Source organism: Musa acuminata, chromosome BXJ2-6, assembly GCF_036884655.1.
Source record: "Musa acuminata AAA Group cultivar baxijiao chromosome BXJ2-6, Cavendish_Baxijiao_AAA, whole genome shotgun sequence".
Lineage (NCBI taxonomy): Eukaryota > Viridiplantae > Streptophyta > Magnoliopsida > Zingiberales > Musaceae > Musa > Musa acuminata.
The window spans coordinates 32,420,515-32,441,105 of record NC_088343.1 but is presented as its reverse complement, the minus strand read 5'-3'; the positions used below and the strand labels follow the sequence as shown (position 1 = coordinate 32,441,105).

The 20,591-nt window shown below is 38.1% G+C and overlaps 2 protein-coding genes across 4 annotated transcripts in view; one reads left to right on the top strand and one right to left on the bottom strand.

Annotated features, from left to right (window-relative positions):
* Nucleotides 1–7,574, bottom strand: part of LOC135615273 (uncharacterized) — a 33,037-nt gene extending 25,463 nt beyond the window's left edge. The window contains exons 1-5 of one of the 3 annotated variants that reach the window (XM_065113535.1): nucleotides 7,175–7,574; nucleotides 6,908–7,063; nucleotides 6,726–6,822; nucleotides 6,432–6,600; nucleotides 1,930–2,310 (exon numbers count right to left, since the gene is read on the bottom strand). In XM_065113535.1, coding sequence (XP_064969607.1) covers nucleotides 2,205–2,310; nucleotides 6,432–6,600; nucleotides 6,726–6,822; nucleotides 6,908–7,063; nucleotides 7,175–7,198 — 552 coding nt within the window. In that variant the 5' untranslated portion in view covers nucleotides 7,199–7,574 and the 3' untranslated portion in view covers nucleotides 1,930–2,204. Of the gene's footprint in view, nucleotides 1–1,929; nucleotides 2,311–4,310; nucleotides 4,530–6,431; nucleotides 6,601–6,725; nucleotides 6,823–6,907; nucleotides 7,064–7,174 lie in introns of those variants that run through there. The other 2 variants (XM_065113536.1, XM_065113537.1) reach the window with 2 other exon arrangements.
* A 9,118-nt stretch (nucleotides 7,575–16,692) lies between these two features.
* On the top strand, nucleotides 16,693–18,285 carry LOC103988742 (peroxidase 1). The gene is made up of 4 exons (XM_009407372.3): nucleotides 16,693–16,962; nucleotides 17,046–17,234; nucleotides 17,349–17,511; nucleotides 17,631–18,285. The coding sequence occupies exons 1-4, from the start codon at nucleotides 16,744–16,746 to the stop codon at nucleotides 18,044–18,046; spliced, it is 987 nt and encodes a 328-aa protein (XP_009405647.2). The 5' UTR covers nucleotides 16,693–16,743; the 3' UTR covers nucleotides 18,047–18,285.
* The last annotated feature ends 2,306 nt before the right edge of the window (nucleotides 18,286–20,591 follow it).

The following is a 20,591-nucleotide window of genomic DNA, read 5'->3' as shown; positions in this document are numbered from 1 at the left end:
GCTCTAATCGGATTCTCTTATAGAACTCTTTCTCTCTTAATCCGAATGACCCTAGCCAGGGATTTGTCTTAGCAAGAACACATGAGACATTCCTCTCATGACACCGAGAGTGGATGATCCTCCATCGATACTCGATAGCCCTCATAAGGTTGACTATCACTCCCGAAGACCGACTGTGCTAGATCTGGGACATCCAAACCTATAAGTCCAGTATCAAAGAGTGGAGCACTCATACATTACATCCTTGGTGTCTCAAGTCTAAGGACCAAATATACCACTAGAACCACAGAATCACTGTTTGACAATAAGACATCATCAACCATCCAACATTTCGTAAGCGGATCAATCAGTAAACTCATTCTCCAATAAGCACCTGTACTATATCCCTAGTGTCCCCACATGAGCAGCTATGAGACCAGCTGCATCCATCATATGGATGGGTATACAGCACACCAATCTATCCGGTTATCTCGATGTCCCTATCGAGTAACCTATGACTAGGATTATTTAGAATCTATTTTTAAAGATGGATCGATCTCATTATCATAATCTAATCACGACCTGATTCCGATTACACAGATCTAAGGACATCACAATATATATAAACATATATATATAAATATATATATATATATATATATAAATATGTATATGTATATATATATATATATATATATATATATATATATATATATATATATATATATATATATGTATATGTATATACATATATATATGTATATATATGTATGTATATATATATATATATATATATGTATATACATATATACATGTATATACATGTATATATGTATATACATATATACATGTATATACATGTATATACATATATATATATATGTATATACATATATATATGTATATATATATGTATATGTATGTATATATACGTATATACATATATGTATATACATATATACATGTATGTATATACATATATATATGTATATACATGTATATACATATATATACATATACATGTATATACATATATATATGTATATACATACATGTATATATGTATATACATACATGTATATATGTATATACATACATGTATATATTTATATATGTATGTATATATGTATATGTATGTATATATGTATATGTATGTATATATGTATATGTATATACATACATATATATATATATAAATATATATACATATATATATATATACATATACATATATATATACATATATACATATACATATACATGTATATACATATACATATACATATATATATATATATACATATATATGTATATATACATATATATGTATAAATATGTATATGTATATATATACAAATATATATGTATATGTATATATATACATATATATATATATATATGTATATATATGTATATGTATATGTATATATATATATATATATATACATATATATATATATATATATACATATATATATATATATATATATAAAGTGATAAAATATCATAATATAATAAGCAAAATGATTGCGTGTCAAGTCACACGTGTCATCACTCACGTGATTAGCTTGTAGGGCACATATGACTAGCAGAGCCGACCACCGAGCCTGAAGAAATCACATCAAGGAGATAGCTTTGATTGAAGAGATAACTTCCAAGAGAGGGGAAGCTCTATGACTGATCCCTACTATCCACTCATGAGGGTGGACTTCCCTAGATAAGAAGGAGACCTAATTGGTTAGATCTTGTGCACGAAGTGATATTTTCGGTACCACAAAACCGCTGATGCATCTATGTTGAAAAATACGACTATACATCTTGAAGGGGATGTCATACAGTGGTTTGACTAGTTTGAACACACTCGTGGAGTCCTCTCATGGTGACAATTCAAAGATGGACTACTGATCCGCTTCAGACCAATCGATTACGAGAACATTGACAGACAACTAGCAAATATCCGACAAACCTCCACCATTCAGGAGTACCAAACTAGGTTTGAAAGGTTATCTAATCAAACTCATGATTGGTGTGAAAAATAGTTATTGGGGACCTTTGTTGAGGGCTTGAAACTGGAGATCCGGGAAAAAGTTAAAGCGAGACAACCATACACGCTTATGGCAGCCATCTCTTTCGCATGACTTCAAGAGGAGTGATTAAACCATGAAGCCTGGAGGACTAAGGTCACTCCCCAACCAACAATACCAAAGCCCTTAGCCCCCCCACTGTCAGCCGAGTCCCTGCACCAAAAAAGTTGACAAGAGAAGAGCTTCGGGAGCGATCTGCGAAGGGGTTATGTTGGCATTGCGACGAGTCGGGGAGCCACGAGCATCACTGTAAAAAAGGGAGACTTCTTGTGATTGAACCACTAGAAGAAGAGGTCATTGAACATCCAAAAGAGAGCCTTGAATATGAAAAAGAAGATGCAAAATAAGAGCCACAACCGACCGACTTTATGGTACACGTGCTAGTCGACTACTCAAACCCGCAAACGATGAAAGTTGGAGACCTTCTCAAACAACAACCGATCACTGTTCTCATTGACATAGGAAGCACTAATAACTTCCTAAATAGTAAGGTTGCTGCTCAAATGGTGCTCCACATCGAAGGTTGTAGCAAGTTTGACATAAAGGTCACCGACAGCAGAATCCTAAAGTGCAACGAAAGATGACCGCAGGTGAAACTATTACTGCAAGACCAAAAAATTGTCACCGACTTCTTCCTCCTACCAATTGATGATTATGAGGCCGTACTTGGTATAGAATGGCTGACAACACTATGTGACATCACTTGAAACTTTTCCAAATTAATTATAAAATTCTATTGCAAAGACAAACAAATCATCCTACGCGGGAAGCACGAAAGCAACGTAACCACTGTTTTAACCCAACGAATGGAGAAAGTTTTAGACAAGGTAAATGGTGGTTTTTTTATGCATCTCCAGCAGCAACCAAAGGGGAAGAAAATAGAAATTGAAGATCAAAATCTCGCCCAATTGCTTGCTGAATTTGTCGACATTTATGCTGAACCACGTAGTCTTCCTCCTACTTGGCAACATGACCATCAGAGTCCAATTCTTCCGGGCAAACCACTAGCAAACACTCGGTCGTACCATTATCCTCACCTCTAAAAGGATGAAATTGAAAAGATTGTAAAGGAGATGCTTGAAACAAGGGTGATTCGATCAAGTTGCAGCCCCTATTCCTCACCGGTGCTACTTGTACGCAAGAAAGACGAAACTTGGCAGATGTGCATCGACTACTGAGCTTTAAATGACATCACTGTCAAGGACAAATACCCAATTTCAGTGGCGGATGAACTTCTTGATGAGTTAAAAGGAGCTCGAGTCTTCACAAAGCTGGACCTCCGATCCGGTTACCACTAAATTCGGATATGTGAAGACGACATTCCAAAAATTATATTCCGCACACATAACGATCATTATGAATTCCTAGTAATGCCTTTAAGACTCGCTAATGCTCCTTCAACCTTCCAAAGTCTCATGAACGATATTTTTCAGAGCTTTCTTCACAAATTCGTGCTGGTATTTTTCCATGATATTCTCATTTACAGTCCTTCTATTGAGACTCACTTTCAGCATTTATGGGTTGTTTTGACGATCCTTCGGGAGATTCCTCTTTTTGTTAAGCAACCAAAGTACAACTTTCTCCAGAAAAAAGTAGAGTACCTTGGGCACATAATATCAGAAGGAGTAGTGGTAGACCCAACAAAAATTGAAGCAATGTAAGGCTGGTCGAAACCTATAAACATGAAATTACTACGCGGGTTCCTTGGATTAACGAGCTATTACCAAAAATTTGTGAAGGACTATGGGAAGATCAGTACACCCCTCACTTCTCTACTGAAAAAAGATGCCTTCCAATGGTTGAACAAAGTCTCCACTTCCTTCAATAAACTTAAGGCAACCATGACGACAATGCCGATGCTAGTGCTACCAGATTTCAATCGATCCTTCATCATTGAGGCCGACGCATCTGAAGTCAGAATTGGAGTCATTCTCGTGCAAGATGGTCAACCACTCACATACACCAGCAAGGCTTGTCTCCCTCCCATAAAAAATATCAATATATGATAAGGAGATGCTTGTCATTGTGCACGCAGTAACAAGGTGAAGACCCTACAATAAAACCCACCATACAAGCCTTAAGTACTTTTTGGAGCAAAAGATACTATCCCTTGAGTAACAAAAATGGGTAACTAAACTTCTAAGATTTGATTATGAAATTATTTACAAAAAAAAAAAAATTATTACAGATGCACTCTTACGGCTACCTGAGCAAGCTAAAATTTCAGCCATCTCCCTTCCTACCACCGGCTTCCTCGAGGACATTAGGGAGAAATAGAAGAAGGATCCAAAGATCAGCAACATTATAAAAAAATTAGAGAATGATCCAAGCGCAATAGCCTACTAAACTTGGGATTCAAGGGATTTACACTACAAAGGTCGCATTGTGCTTATACCCGACTCCTCTTGAATCAAAATCATCTTGCAAGAAATACATTCCACACCTTCAGTAGGGCATTCTGGATTTCTGAGAACCAACAAAAGAGTGAAGCAAAATTTTTATTGGAGAGAGATGAAAAAATATATATCTGAATATATGGCACAATGTGATGTATGTCAACAGCAAAAGGGTGAAACGATGGCGAGTCCAGGAAAGCTACAACCACTACCCATACTGGACTCGGTGTGGACTGACATCTCCATGGACTTCATCAAAGGGCTCCCACCTTCCAAAGGTAAAATCACAATCCTCATAGTGGTTGATTGACTTACGAAATATGCTCATTTTTGTGTTGTGCGAAATCCCTACACTATTGCTAGTATTGCTCAAATTTTCATAGAAAATATTGTTAAACTGTATGGGATGCTAAGTTCCATTGTAAGTGATCGTGACGGGATCCTTCACTAGTAAATTTTGGACCAAGTTATTTCAGTTACAGGGAACTAAACTCAAGATGAGCATATCCACAAACTGACGACCAAACAGAGGTGGTGAATAGGTGTTTAGAAATGTACCTTTGGTATTTCGCTAGTGACCGGCCAAAGGAGTGGGCGAAATAGTTTCCTTGGACCGAATGGTGGTATAATACTACATATCATTCATCTACAAAATATGCCCCATATGAAGCACTGTATGGTCGGCCAACCCCTGTGATTCTAAAGTATGTAATTGGCTCGGCCAAGATAGATCAGGTCAATCAAGATTTAATTGACAAGGACAAACTCCTACAGTTGCTAAAAGATAATCTCTCTATCGCTCAAGCTAGAATGAAGCAGCAAGCCAACACACGACGAAGCGAAAGAGAGTTTTCAGTAGGAGATTAGGTCTATCTTCGCTTACAGCCATGCAAGCAACTCTCCATCAACACACGAGCCTCCATGAATCTATCCCCACATTTTTATGGGCCCTATCAGATTATAGAGCGTATTGGAGCCGTGGTGTACAGGCTTAAATTGCTTGAGGATGCCAAAATTCACCCTGTCTTCCACGTGTCATGCTTTAAGCCCAAGTTGGGAGAACACGAGTCACCCCAGATCCAACTGCCTAACACCACTGATGATAGAGATATTCAAGCCCAACCACAAGCCATCCTCGACCGTAGAATCGTGATGCGCCGTCGATATCCTTCTACTAAAGAACTAGTGCATTGGAATAATTTACCACTCGAAGACGCCACATGAGAATCATATGAGGAGCTGAAGACCCCGTTCCCTGAGTTCATGGAACCTTAACCTTGAAGACAAGGCTGATTTGGAGATGGCAGGCTTGATAGAACCCTAGCAGGGTTGGGTCCTACTTAACTAAGAAGCAGCTAATAAAAACCCTGTGAGATTGTAATAAATTCCACATAGCTGCATATATCCTATAAAGAAAAGTGGATATGGTTTATATTTGAGCCTTTGGGCTTCCTAGCCATCGCCCCTATTTTATTGGGTCGATCGGCTAAGGTTGAGAGCAAAATGGGTAACTCACTTAGAAAGTAACCCCTAAGACTAGGGTTTGGAGCCCTGTAATCTCTATCTTTTTGGGAAAAGATCTATCTATAATTACAATCATATGGTCGATTTCTAGGAGAGTAGAACCCCTATAGTGTTCCAAAGGTTGATCCCCTCAAAGATCAATCTACGTAAAATTCCTCTGGGGTTCTATCAAAATTGTTTCGTTCCTTTGTGTCATTTAATCCAAGCCAAACTCTAGTATTTCTCAAATAAAATGACCATCTATCTACCACTAACATCACATAGTAATAAATTATACTCAATGTTATCGTTATCGTCACAAAAGACTGGCGTTCGAGCATGCTCAGGTCATACGCGAAATTATAATTGGACGATTATAATTTAATTAAGAGGGTGATGAAGACATTGTTTGACTTAACATTCAGGCTATGGAAAGGGACAATAACAATAACACCTGCAATAAACTTACAAGGTGGCGAATACGATTACGACTCGGTTGGGGTCGAGCCACGGCAAGGGAGGCCGCCGAGGGCCGACCCGCCTCCATCGCCCCGCTTCCGCTGTTGGGCCCGACACACGATAAAGCGACGCCGCCTCCTCGTCGGTCTCCACGCGTATTGAAAAAGGTAACTTGTCCCCTGCGCATGTATTTATCGGGTGTACCACAATCAGAATTAACCGTCTAAAGGATGAACATGTACACGACGGTGGACGTGACGTTCGCTCAGTCCGACCCGGACGACTTGGTGATCGATACACTCACCGGTGCCCTGATGATGGTCTCGTTGCTCCGTCTTATTCTTCTCTCGCTCGGCGCCGCTGCCTTGTGATCCTTTTCTTGAAAGATTCTTCTTCATCACCTTCAGAAACCAGTTCCGAAGAATCAAATCTTGTACGAAATCGACATGAAATCACAGAGAAAAGAAAGGAAAGAAACATATATACCGAGACAACTCGTGGGGTTGAGCTGGAACGATCCTTGATGTTTGCCATGAGTTGCTGAGAGAGCTCGTCGATGTCAACAGCAACGAAGCTGTCGGACGTCTCCGTTTCCGAAGCACTCGGTTTCATTTCTCGCGTGGATGCGAGCTCGGAAGAACTCTTGGGAGGACGAATCGAATTAGTGGCAGTAAGTTTGATGGATACAACAGTATATGGTGGAACAGCGGCAAGCTCGGAGCTAAAAGAAACAGAAAATTGAGGAGGACTCACCGAGTGCGTGGTTTCCGTGGCCATGGCTTTGGCTTCTCCGAGTGAGATTTTGCTTGCTTCTTTCGCTACGCCGTGATGAAGAGACTCGATTAAACGTTTTAAGGTGTCTTTGAAACGCTGCAAAAGAGTATACACGATGGACTAACTTTAACGCCAAGTCAAAAGGAAGGATAGGATGAGGATGGAGCGAAAAGGAAGGAAAAGAAAAGCAGGTGAGTATTCTTCTTCACTCCCCATTCATGTCTGTAGACAGAAAAAGGAATGCTTAAGAATAAAGAATGGAGTGGCCCAACTTGGGTTCTTTTTTGCTGAATAGGTAAGATTTCCTGTTCAATCGAATGAACGCAACAATTAGCAGCAAGCGAAGGAAATGGACATATAGGCAAAAAAGCCAATGGGTTATTCGTACGCGACTGAGACAGGACTGAGAGAGCTGAGGCAGGGATTGTTGTGTTGTTATTATCATCATACATAATTCCTAGTTTTTGTTTCTACTCTTTTCTCTGCGGTGGGAACGGTGTGGTGGAAGAATGGACAGGTGTGTGTTGATGAGGCTCCTTGGCAGGATGTGTGGATGCTGCTATAGAACGAACGGCTACTTGGGTGACATATAGAGAACAAACGGAAGGGAAGCCAAGAAGAAATCTTTTGTTTCCTTAGAAAAGGAAAGAAGGAAACAGAGGAAAGGAAGGCGAATGAATGATTCAGCCGCTCTGAATTCAAACCTTTCTGGCTTCCAAGGTCAGCGGAAAGCGAGGAAGATGAGATTAAAGTCAACTAAGCTAGCTAGCTGATGCCTTTAATCAACCAATATTATCTACATTGGAATTTTTTTGTTTTTCATCGCGAGACTAATATTCATAACCTTTGTTCCGACAAGCAAAGAAGCTAAAAAATTGTTGTCATCTCCGTGCTTTTATTTCTTATTGGCCACGAATCGCTAAGGTTCATAAAGTCTAACCAGTTGGTATTTATTTATCGGATCAAGTTTGTGCATGTCGACATCACCATACTTGTGACCAAATTCATTCGAGGTGGATGACTTACTTGACAATGTTATTTCCATTGGATCGCTAAGACTAATTTTTCTGTATCATCTGGTCAAAATGATGCAAGAGAAAACGATGGGATATGATACCACCAACTACCACCTTACACTTTGGGGACCTGCTAATCTCATGCGAGCGCAGCCTATTAAGCCAAAGTTTTCTGAAACACGAACGGATCCTTCAGGATCAGCGACAGTAATTAACTTAAAAGGCAGCATAATTTTTCGAATGTACGTAAAATTTATCCACCCACGAGGAATCTGTTATAGATGTGAGAAACACTTTGCCATTCTTTTTTCTCCCTTTTTGAATTAGAAGCCTTTTGCTACCAAATCATAATAGTCTTTTAATTATTTACAACTTATAATCATAATTTTCTTGTTATTGCATCTCGTACCCTCGCAATAGCAAGAAAATTCTGATTACATATCGTAAATACTTCAAAGATTATTCAGTAGAGGGATTCCTTAATGTTGGGCACATGGCCCATTATTCAGTGGGCTTTAATAACTTACAACCCACTTAGTCATAATCCTCTCTTTTCATTTAATCTAAACTCTAACTCTTTTAATCAAGAGGTGTGACGGCTAAAGTAAAAAAAGGGGATAGTGATGGCTATGAATGGGATTGAAAAACTACAATAACGTGGTTCAGAAAAAGAGAAAGAAAGGACAGAAAAATAAGAGAAGAAAAAAAAAAAAGAAGATAAGGACAATATAGAGGTTGTTCTCAATCATCCAAGCAGTATTCTCATCTCATATTATATCATATTTATAGTAGATTATTGTTGTGATCACTTGGGGAGATTTTGGATATTGTGCAAAGTGACATAATCCTTATATCTCAGTTATTCTTTTGTGATTGTTACTTGGGTTTTGGGCCAGAGAATCTGATATTTGTATATTTATTATTCTTATAGTGAATTTTCTCTAGCTTATCTCGTAGTTTTTACCCTTCATGTTGGAGGGGTTTTCCACGTAAATTTTGGTAGTCCTATTTGATTGTGATTTCTGTTTAATTCTGCTGTATGTTATGGCCTACTAGTATTTGTTCGTATACAAAATTCTCTTTTAGCTTATCAATTAGTATTAAAGTAAGATTTTAGTAATTTAATTTTTGTGTTTGAATATGGAGGCCAGTAGTATTTCTCGTATGATTAGCTTAAACGGAAACAATTGGATGATATAGAAATCAAGAATGGAAGATCTCTTGTATTGCAAAGATTTATATGGACCTTTACGAGAAAATAGTACAAAACCAATAACTATGACAAATGATGAGTGGAAGAAATTAGACCAAAAAATAGTCGGGTTTATTCGACGGTAGCTCGATGACAGTGTCTTTCACCATGTTTCTACTAAAAGATCTGCATACTCTCTTTGAAAAAAAGTTAGAAGGTCTCTATAAAAAAAAAATAGTTGGCAACAAAGCTTTTTTGATCAGAAAACTTATAAACCTAAAGTATAAAGAGGGCACTTCTATTGCTTAGTATTTGAAAGAAATGCAAAGTATCACTAACTAGTTATCCTCTATGAAAATGTCTCTTGATGATGAGTTGCAAGCATTGTTACTTCTCTGTTCATTACTAGAAAGTTGTGAGACACTAGTGGTTTCCCTCAATTATTCTGCATCAGATAGTGTTGTCACTATGAGTCAAGTAACAAGCAGTTTGTTGAAAGAGAAGTTGAGAAGAAAGAATTTGACAACATCTTAAATTGATTCACAAGCACTTATCTTAAAGAATAGAGGAAGGTCAAAATCCAAGGATAGAAGCAGTTCATGTATGGGTAGAAGCAAGTCAAGATTAAGAAAAGATATTGTTTGTTATAATTATGGTGAGAAAGGATATTATAAGAATCAATGCAAGCAACCTAAGAAGAGCAAGAAAAAAGGAAATGAAGTTGAGCATACAAAGTCAAAATATAATACCACAACTACATTGTAGAGTGATGATTATTTGATTTTATCTCCTTCTAATGATTTTTTTTTTTGTCTATATCAGGATCTCGAATGAGTGATTGATACAAGTGCTTCTTATCATGCTACACCATGGAGGAAGTTATTTACTGCCTACAGGTCTAGAAATTTTGGTATTGTCAAGATAGATAACTATAACACGACAAATATCATCGACATGGGTGATATCCACATAAAGACTAACCTAGCTGCAAGTTGGTGCATAAGGATGTGAGGCATGTGGTTGACTTCAAGCTGAATTTAATTTCAGTTGGAAGACTAGATGATGAAAACTTTGATAGCAAATTTCACAAAGTGCAATAGAAGCTTATTAAGGATTCTCTTATTGTAGCTAGTAGAAAGAAATGTCACAGTTTATACAGGCCAAAGCTTGTGATGAGCAGTTGAATGCTATAAAGAAAAACTTTAGCATGGAGTCATGACATAGGCGATTGAGACACATGAGTGAGAAGAGCTACAAGTTCTTTCTAAGATAGAGGTATTGTCAGACTTATGAGGTATATGTCTGAACCCTTGTATTGATTATTTAGTTGGTAAACAATACAGAGTTTTATTTATTAGTCCTACTTTGTCTAAATATATATATGCTTTGAACCATATTTATACAGATGTATGTGGTCCTCTAAGAATAAAAACTCATGATGGATTTATTAATATTCCTGATATCTGTATTTTATTTTATCATTTTTATAGATGACTTTTCCAGGAATGTTTGGGCCTATGCTATGAAGACTAAAGATCAAGTTATTAATATCTTTAAAAAGTTTCATGTTAGAGTTGAAAGGGAGATAGAAAGACAATTGAAATAATAAGATCAGATAATGGTGGTGAGTATACAGGATTGTTTAATGATTATTACAGATCACATGACATCCAACATGAGATAATAGTTCCTGATACACCTCAACACAATGCAATTGTATAGAGGATGAACTGCACCATCATGGAAAGGATCAAATATATGCTTTCACAAGCCAAGCTACCCAAAAAGTTTTAGAATGAGGCTTTAAGGACTACAGCCGATGTGATCAACTTGTCACCATGTACAACCTTAGATGGTGATGTTATAAAGCATATATAGTCAAGGAAAGATGTTTCCTACAAGCATTTGAGAGTGTTTGGTTATCATGCATTTGCACATATTCCAAACAATGAGAGTTCTAAGCTGGATGATAAGATAAAAGAATGTATTTTTCTTAGCTACTCACATGATCAGTTTGGTTACAGGTTTTGGGATAAAAAAAAATAGAATATGTTTAGAAGCAGAGATGTGGTCTTTTTTTATGATTAAACCCTTGAGGATGAAGGAGGCACTAGCCAAGACTTCTATAGAATGATTAGTATATTGTGACCCAATTACTCCTTCAGTATATCAGAGTGATAGGGAAGATATACAAGAAGATGGTGTAGAGCCTGATGTTGATCTACCTATAGGACATGTTGAGTAAGAAAAAGTTGAGGAGCAACTTCCCACATAACCTCAATTGAGAAGATCTTCTAGACAATGTCAACCTTCCAAAAGATAATATATAGATTAGTATTTAATGCTTACTGCAGGTGAACCAGAGAGTTACTAGGAAGTAGTTGAAAGTGAGCAGAAAAAGAAGTGGTTAGTTGCTATGCAGGAAAAGATAGATGCTCTGTAGAAAAACCACACATATGATTTGGTGCAATTACTAAAGAGAATGAAGGCCTTGAAGAACAAGTGAGTTTTTATGTTGAAGATTCAAGAATATTATTCTTAACTAAAATACAAAGCTAGATTCGTTGTGAAAGGTTTTGGTCAAAGGAAATGTATTGACTTTGAAGAGATTTTTTTCTCCTATTATAAAATATCTTCTATTCGTGTTGCTCTTTGTACTGTTGCTAGTCTAGACTTGGAGGTTGAGTAGTTGGATGTGAAGATAACTTTCCTTCATGATGATTTGGAGAAAAAAATTTATATATAACAACTAGAAGACTTCAAAGTCAAAGGTAAAGAAAATTTTATCTACAAGTTAAGAAAGAGCTTGTATGGGCTAAAGCAAATTCCAAGACAATGGTACAAAAAGTTTGATTTATTTATGACTAAAATGGATACAAAAAAATGGCTTTAGATCATTATATATATATCAAATGGTTTGATGACGATTTTATTATTCTTTTACTTTATGTTGATGACATATTTATCATTGAAAAAGATATATCTACAATTAACAGGTTGAATAAGAAACTGAGTGACTCATTTGTAATAAAGGACATGAGGCTAGTAAAACAAATACTGAGCATGCAGATTTTCCATGATAGAAAAAATAAGAAGATTTGGTTGTCATATGAGAAATACATCGAGAAGATATTACAAAGATTTAGTATAAGCAATGCAAAGCCAATTGGTTCTCCTTGTTCAAGTCACTTCAAGTTGTGCTCAAAGTAGAGTCTATCAAGTAATAGGAGAATGAGAAAATGCAAAAGGTTTATTATGCTTTAGCAATTAGAAGTTTAATATACGCGATGGTATATATGCAGTGGGTATTACTAGCAGATTTCTTACAAATTCAAACAAAGAGTACTGAGCAATAAGGAAGTGGATCTTTGTATATCTTAGAGGGACCTCTAAAGTTTGTTTAAGTTATAAAGGTTTGTAAAGAAATATTATGGATAAAAAAATTCTTACAAGAATTTGGGTTGAAACAGGAAAACTAGGTAGTGCATTGTGATAGCCATAGCATCATCCATTTGTGTAAGAACCCAACTTTTCATTTCAAGTCAAAGCATATAGATGTCAGATATCACTAGATTCGAAATATATTTAAAGAAAATCATTTACAACTTCAGAAAATTTACACTGATGATAACGGAGTAGACATATTGACAAAGACCTTACCAAAAGAAGGGTAAGAGAAATGCTGATAGTTGGTCAGCATGACTTCACATTGAGGAGTCATGGGACAACCTCCCTTATGAGTTGAAGAGGAAGGTTGTAGAATATATGACCCATTATTCAGCCCATAGTGGGCTTTAATAACCTACAACCCACTTAGTCGTAACCCTCTCTTCTCATTTAACCTAAACCCTAACTCTTTTAACTAAGAGGTGTGGCAGCTACGGCAGAAAAATGGGGCAATGGTGGTTGTGAATAGGGCTGAAAAACTATAGCAACGTGGTTCAGAAAAAAGATAAGGAAATAAAAGAAAACAAAGACAACGCATAGACTATTCTCAATCATCCAAGCATTGTTTTTATCCTAGGTTAGATTCGATTGATAGTGATCACTTGGGGAGATTTTGGATATTGTGCACAGTAACATAATCCTTGTATCTCAGTTATTCTCTTATGATTGTTGCTTAGGTTTTGGACAAGAAACTTTAATATATATATATATATATATATATATATATATATTTATTTATTTATTATTTTTATATATTATTTTCATGTAAATCTTGATGTCCTATTTGATTATAATTTTTGTTTAATTATACTACGATCCGTACTCATTTCATCTAAAGTGTAGCTCGACTCAAAACAACTTGTAGAGTCAGTATTTCCCCTTCGAAAATTCAGAGTGTAATTAATGACATATTACAGTTGTTGAGTTCCTATGATTTTTGTGTTAGTTACTGGTATTTGGATCCCGTAAACAGTAGAAAAGGAAAGATTACGTCTACTCTCGAATGAGCCCACAGACAGCCCATTTCATGCTAAATGGATATTGAAGAAACTGCAACGATATTCCCGAATCCCATTTGTTGTACAATATCATGAACAATTTCATATCAAGCTAATTAATTCAATACATCTATCAGCGTTGCAATGTCCTAAACTATAGAATCGACATAATTACTGACAACCTTTTTCCCTACAAATCCCTATTCAGTGTGTATATCCAATTACTTTTTTTTTATTTTTTTTGCTCTGATTTGAATCTCAATAACGCAACAACTTGTTCTTAATTTAGCATTGCTACAACTTGTTCTTAATTTAGCATCTTCCAAGTCAACTCCACAATTTGCTTACTCAATGCTGTGCACTTATATGGGAACTTTGGAAGACAAGTGATCGAGTGCTGAATCGTGTGGCACGCACGTTATCATCACAGCTTTCCTTCCATTAATTTTGAGTTAGGTGAGCCATATCCTTTGACTTTGCTTTTCCTATTATCGTTAGGAGTTGACTTTTTGGCTTAAAAATACAAACACACTTTGCTACATCCTTAATCTGTGGTGAGTGAGCACACACGAGATTTTGACTAACTATATATAATTGGAGGGACATTCAAGTTGAAACCTCAAATTCAGTCAATCAGAGAGATGCAAGCAAACTAGTCACATGGCCAGCGATGATGTAGAATTTTTTTGGCTTCAAATCTTCGTTTGCAAGTCAACATGGTTTTGCCGCCTCGGTGAGCAAACAGAGTAAATCAAGCAACTTCTCAGGAAAGGAAAGGAATTGGAACGAACGAAGAGATAAGCTTCAGCATTTTGGGGCTTCTTTATGTTCTTCGTTGGATCTTTTGCTTCGTACGTTAAGCACCGAGAGCTACTTGGCCTTCGATCTGCTGCTGCTTGTTGGCTCCATGCATGGCACATGAAAAAGTACCATCTCACATGCAGAATCACACACGCACTTGTCTCGCCAAGGTTTGTTGTCGTTTCTATGTACAGCATATGCTGAACGAGCGGCAGAGAGTCTGCTGATAGAACAGCATGTTGTGCATTGCACAGGCCACAAGTTGTGAAGAGGAATGGACTTTTCATGATAGAAACGACATGATAGAACAGCATGTTGTGAATGGCAATGACCGAAAGACTAATTCGTCCTCCTCCTACTTCTTTGTGGATTTAGATGTTATTCGAGAAGCATGATCGAGCCCAAAGGCAGCAAAACTATAATGAGCACACTTAAAATCATTGCCGAATTTACTCGTCTCATGACAGTTAAACCCTATGCAATCCAATCCAATCCAATCCAACTGGTCAGTAAGCAAACAAAGTTTTTCGATCAAAATCGGTGGTTTCTGGATTAGGCTGGAGAAGAGTCAGCTTGGCCTACGCCAACTAATTAACAATCTAAATGAAATAAGCTAACTTGTACTACTCTTCAATTTGCTCGGATTCCATGCGTCCTCATGCAGCATTACCGGCACGATCGAGCTAAAGTTCTTGGGGACAAATAGGCCTAAACACTCGATTCTGAGAATTTAGTATAGAACCGTACTTGGAAAGCCATATTGGAACAACTGTCTTGGTATTTTAGAGCTGGACTTGGTGTGATGGAGAGGAACAACCTTATTCTGTGGCTCGCTAACATGCTCTCGGCCGCCTCTCCCACCTTCCTCTGTCTTAAGCGACATACTTTATCTGATCCAAAGGTTGCATTAGATTTGATTTGTCATTTATCATCATATTAACTCAAATATATGACAAATGGAGTCATTTAATGAGATCCATCCAAGCATTGGCAGATCCAACTGGGCTTTCACCAACTTAGAAAACTATGCAATCGGTAGTTGATTTCTTTTCTTATTCTATGATGTTTTAGAATGCAGAAACTTCTAATGCATGTGATCCATAATATTTAAAAAGGATGACACACACAGCTACTGATGTTGCATATCACCAATCGACAGAGCAAAGTTGCATACATCCAACAAGCCTAATTTATTTTATGCGTCATCTTTAACCCGTCCCAGCAGCAGGAAGACAAGGCACAAGTAGCTGTTCTTCATCATCTGATGTAGAGCTCTCGGGCCTCCCATGGTACTCCAAGTTTTACCCCTGCCGAGCGACTATGTGCAGTAATTTTTTGAGAGGATGTGATTACTCACAGAAGTCTTTAGAAAGCTAGCACTCGTGGCTTAATGACGGGACAAGATAAGAGCACAGTCGCAAGATTATAGTGTGGCCAACCTTAGATAGAGCTGTGATCCCTATAAAACGTGCATCATCCCCGCATGACTCACTCACGTAATTTGACCGCTCGGCGACACATCACATGCATAAGAGTCGGAATCGTGATTAGTATACTAACATCACATGCCCGCTTATGAATGATGCGGTTTACTTCAAAGTTTCTAATTTGCATGTTCGTGCCATTATTCTGCGTTGACAGCGATTTGGAATATTTCAAAAATGATGCTTTTGCAAGTTGAATCTTTATCTACGGACAACGGAAATGTTACGAGTCAAGAGCTTGCCTGCTTGATTTGTCTGCTATTGTTAATTTGGCTTTCAATATCATAGTCGTCGATCTACAGGATTATCATGGTATATAGACTCACAATGGATTCAATCTCTACTGATTTCCCCATCATAGTCAAGTCAACCCTTCCACAACGGTTTGTGGGACCTCCTTTGCTGTACTTACCGCACTCCACTGGATAAGTTAATTAGAAGAATCTCAACGGTATGCGAGACAGATGAAGATTAATGAAGAAACAAGCAAAGAAGAGACCTTTTCAGAAGCTAGCTGGAGGACTCATGAGACTCTATATAAGACCGACCTCCGTATCCTCCTCCATGGTCTCAGAATCACAGAGCCAATTCAATACCTTTGCTTCCTAAGATGGCTTCTAAGGCTCTCTTGATGCTCTTGGCCGCTCTGTCTCTTTCCCTTGCGCTCTCGGGGTCGGCGGACGCACAAGGGTTGAGCGTTGGTTACTACAGCAAGACATGCCCTCAGGCGGAAGCTGTCGTGTTCGAGGAGATGACCAAAATCATCGAGGTCGCACCCAGCCTTGCTGGCCCTCTCTTGAGGATGCACTTCCACGACTGTTTTGTGAGGGTATGTTCCTTCGCACCTCAAGAGTTGAACCATCATTTTAATGGAGTGTATGAGTTCACGATGAATTGGTTTTGTGCATGCAGGGATGCGATGGCTCGGTCCTGTTGAACTCCACGACGGGCAATGTAGCTGAGAAGGACGCACGTCCGAATCTTTCACTCAGAGGCTATGGCGTCATCGACAGAGTGAAGGCTAAACTGGAGAAAGCTTGTCCGGGGGTGGTGTCCTGCGCTGACATCTTAGCTTTGGTGGCGAGGGATGCGGTGGTTTTGGTAGGATGATACACGGTGCAGCTTTTTTTTTGGGGTTTCTTGAAGTAAAATAAAAAGGTAGAGAGTGGATCTCGAGGTACGATTGGTTGACTAACGGTGGCTATATTCCTTCAGAGCAAAGGGCCATTTTGGCCTGTGCCGACTGGCCGTAGGGATGGCTTGGTATCCATTGCCAACGAGACCCGACAGCTGCCACCACCCACTGCCAACATCACTACCCTGATCTCCATGTTTACAGCCCAAGGATTGAGCGTGAAGGACCTCGTCGTCTTATCAGGTACATCATGATCTCCAGTCAATTTCAGGGACCAGAAAGAACTCGTATCTGGATTTCAAGGGTATATATATGGTTGTTGGTTTGCTGCATGGATCTGAACATTCATGTCCGATAACTAGGCGGGCACACGATCGGGATCTCGCACTGCGCAGCCTTCAACGCCCGCCTGTACAACTTCACCGGCAAGGCCACCCCCACCGACGTCGATCCCAGTCTCGACAAGTACTACCTGGCAAAACTGAGGACGATCTGCAAACCCAACGACTTTGTCACCTTTGTGGAGATGGATCCCGGGAGCTTCAGGACATTCGACACCGACTACTACAAGCTGGTGGCAAAGCGGAGGGGTCTCTTCCATTCGGATGCGGAACTCCTGCAGCATCCCCTGACAAAGGCATACGTCCTGAGCCATGCCGGTGCTTCGGAGCCGGAATTCTTCAAGGATTTTGGGGACTCCATGGTCAGCATGGGAAACATCGGTGTCCTCACTGGCTCAGCAGGTGTGATCAGGAGGCAGTGTTCTGTTGTCAACTAGAGGCATGGACTTGTGCTCCTCTAATTAGAGGGAGTGAGGAGCTTTAAGGTTCTCGGGCAATAGAATTGAAGGCAGCAATCACACTAGTCGGATTGGCATTCGGTGGTTGCCTTGATTCTTTGTAACTCTCTCTCTTTCTCTCTCTCTCTCTGTATCTTGATATTATTCATAATAACTGGCAGAAGTCTCCGCCAGCGACGTTCATTTCTTCCAGGAATATAAGTTGCAAATTTCAAGTTTCAAGCGTCCAATTTCTTGTGTTCTGGCTTTGGCATTTAACAGTGAATCTTCATTTCGTTTTCTAATTGCCTTAATTTGGTTACCAAAAAATTTATGGAAATATCTATAAAACTTGACTGAATTGATTGCCAAAAATAAAAAATAAAAAATGACAGTAATCTATTTTGGAAAAAAATCATCGAAGCTTTAAAAATATATTTTTTTCTTCTTTCAAAGGGTATGACAAAGCAGGATTTGAATCCAAGACCTTACGATAAATTATTAAGCTTTTACCATCAAGTTAACTGATGCCATCAAAATATATTACATAAATTTTGAACCCTCAAAATTTGATTATTATGGTGACATATTTTCATATAGTATTTCATAAAATAACTAACTCGAGCTTAATTCTTGGTAGAGTAGTTGGTCCTCGTGTCTCTTGGGGACTCAAAACTGAATTGTGATGATTTAGTGGGGGGATCAACTTGGGGATGTTGGATTTATTTTACGTAATAAGAATGTCGAGCTAATTTTTACTAGATGTAGATTTTTAAAGAAGGGAGAGGTGTTGCATTGTGAGGCCATGACAGTTTTGATGATCTCGGATGGCTTTTGACAAATTCAAGTCCCAAATATGCATTGCCGCACAAAGATCCTCTCCAATATTGTTCCTTTATATTTGGACATTGCTCATATGTTTCGATATATATAATGTTTCCTATATGTATAAGGAAGGGAAATGTGATGATCAACTAGTTCGCCAAATATGTCAAAAACTCACCATCATCATCTTTTTAGAGAGGGATTGGCTTTCTCGATTGGTCTTTTTGATATACTCCGATGTAAGAAGTGTCTTCGATATAGTTCATAAGTTGAGCTTTTTCCAAGGGGAAAAAACAAAGAAATTAGCTTAATTCCACTAAGTAAGCCATGCAGCAATATTGAAGAGAAAAATATTTAACCATAGATAGATGGTTTTCTTTTTCTTGATGACACTAAACGATAGATGAAGATGTAAGCTTATATTGAATTCATCGTTAGCTCAGCACGTAGACCCCAATATGAAAAACTGGACGTTTTGATCAACCAGGTCGTAGATAATTAAAGAAGCATCCAACAAATGACGACTTTTATGTTTATGAACATAAGTAGTTGTTTTCATCTTCTTGAATTTGAAGGACTCGATTAGTAGCTTTCGGAACTCTATAAATCCGCAAAACAGTAGCATAGTCATTATTTTTCATGTGTTGCCCACCCTGACTTTGTTTTCGGAGACAGAGAAATCCTCCCAGTTTGGTTTCTTAATTGGATCCAAATTAAAATCATTTATGAAATTGAAATTAAAAGCAAAAGGGTATCTGAGAAAACAAAATCAAAAAATATATTTGATGTAATTTTCAGAATACTGTAAGCCTGACTGGCTCCACCAGCCAGTACGGTGACAAAGAAGACAATGACGTGTTCTGCGTTGCTGATCTTGCTCTCCTTTGAGCCATCTCTCTATTATCACACAACCCTGTCAGTAAGACAAAGATTTACTGATTGTGTTGTGTGATAATAGAGAGATTTTCTGACCGAATAGCAGATCAGATATTATAACAAATTGTTTGGACCATCTGCTAAGTCAATCAAAAATCAACCTTTGAGCTCCAACCAAATACCTCCTCCACATTATCAACCTTTCAATCATAACAACTAAGGTGGCTACTTCAATCATCAGACGCCCTCAACACACAAACCAACGAAGAGTTGTCTATCAGGTTTATCGATCTCGACCCCGACTTCCTGCACAATCATATTGGCCTCAAGCAAATCTCATGACTATTCCAAACACTACTGATCATAATTGGATCATGGACTCTGGCGCATCCCACCATATTACCTCTGATTTACAAAACTTATCAATCCACAACACCTATAGTGCACATTACGACATCATCGTCGGTGACGGTAAAGGACTTCCTATTACTCATATTGGTTCAACAATACTTAATTCACCTACCATAACTTTTACACTTGATCATGTTTTGAATGCACCTCACGAAATCTTATTTCCGTTTCTCAATTTTGTAAACAAAATAATATATCTATTGAATTCTTTCCTAGCTTTTTTCTTGTCAAGGATTTGAACACGGGGTCATCTCTAGTCCAAGGCCAGAGTAAGGACAATGTTTATGAATGACCGTCAATTCCACAAATCAAATAGCCCACTATTTACTCCTCAGTGGCAGCTCCAATCGATGTGTGGCATCGTCATCTCAGTCATCCCTCCCTCTCTATCCAAAATAAATTATTTTCTCGTTATTCTCTTTCTACTCCTATA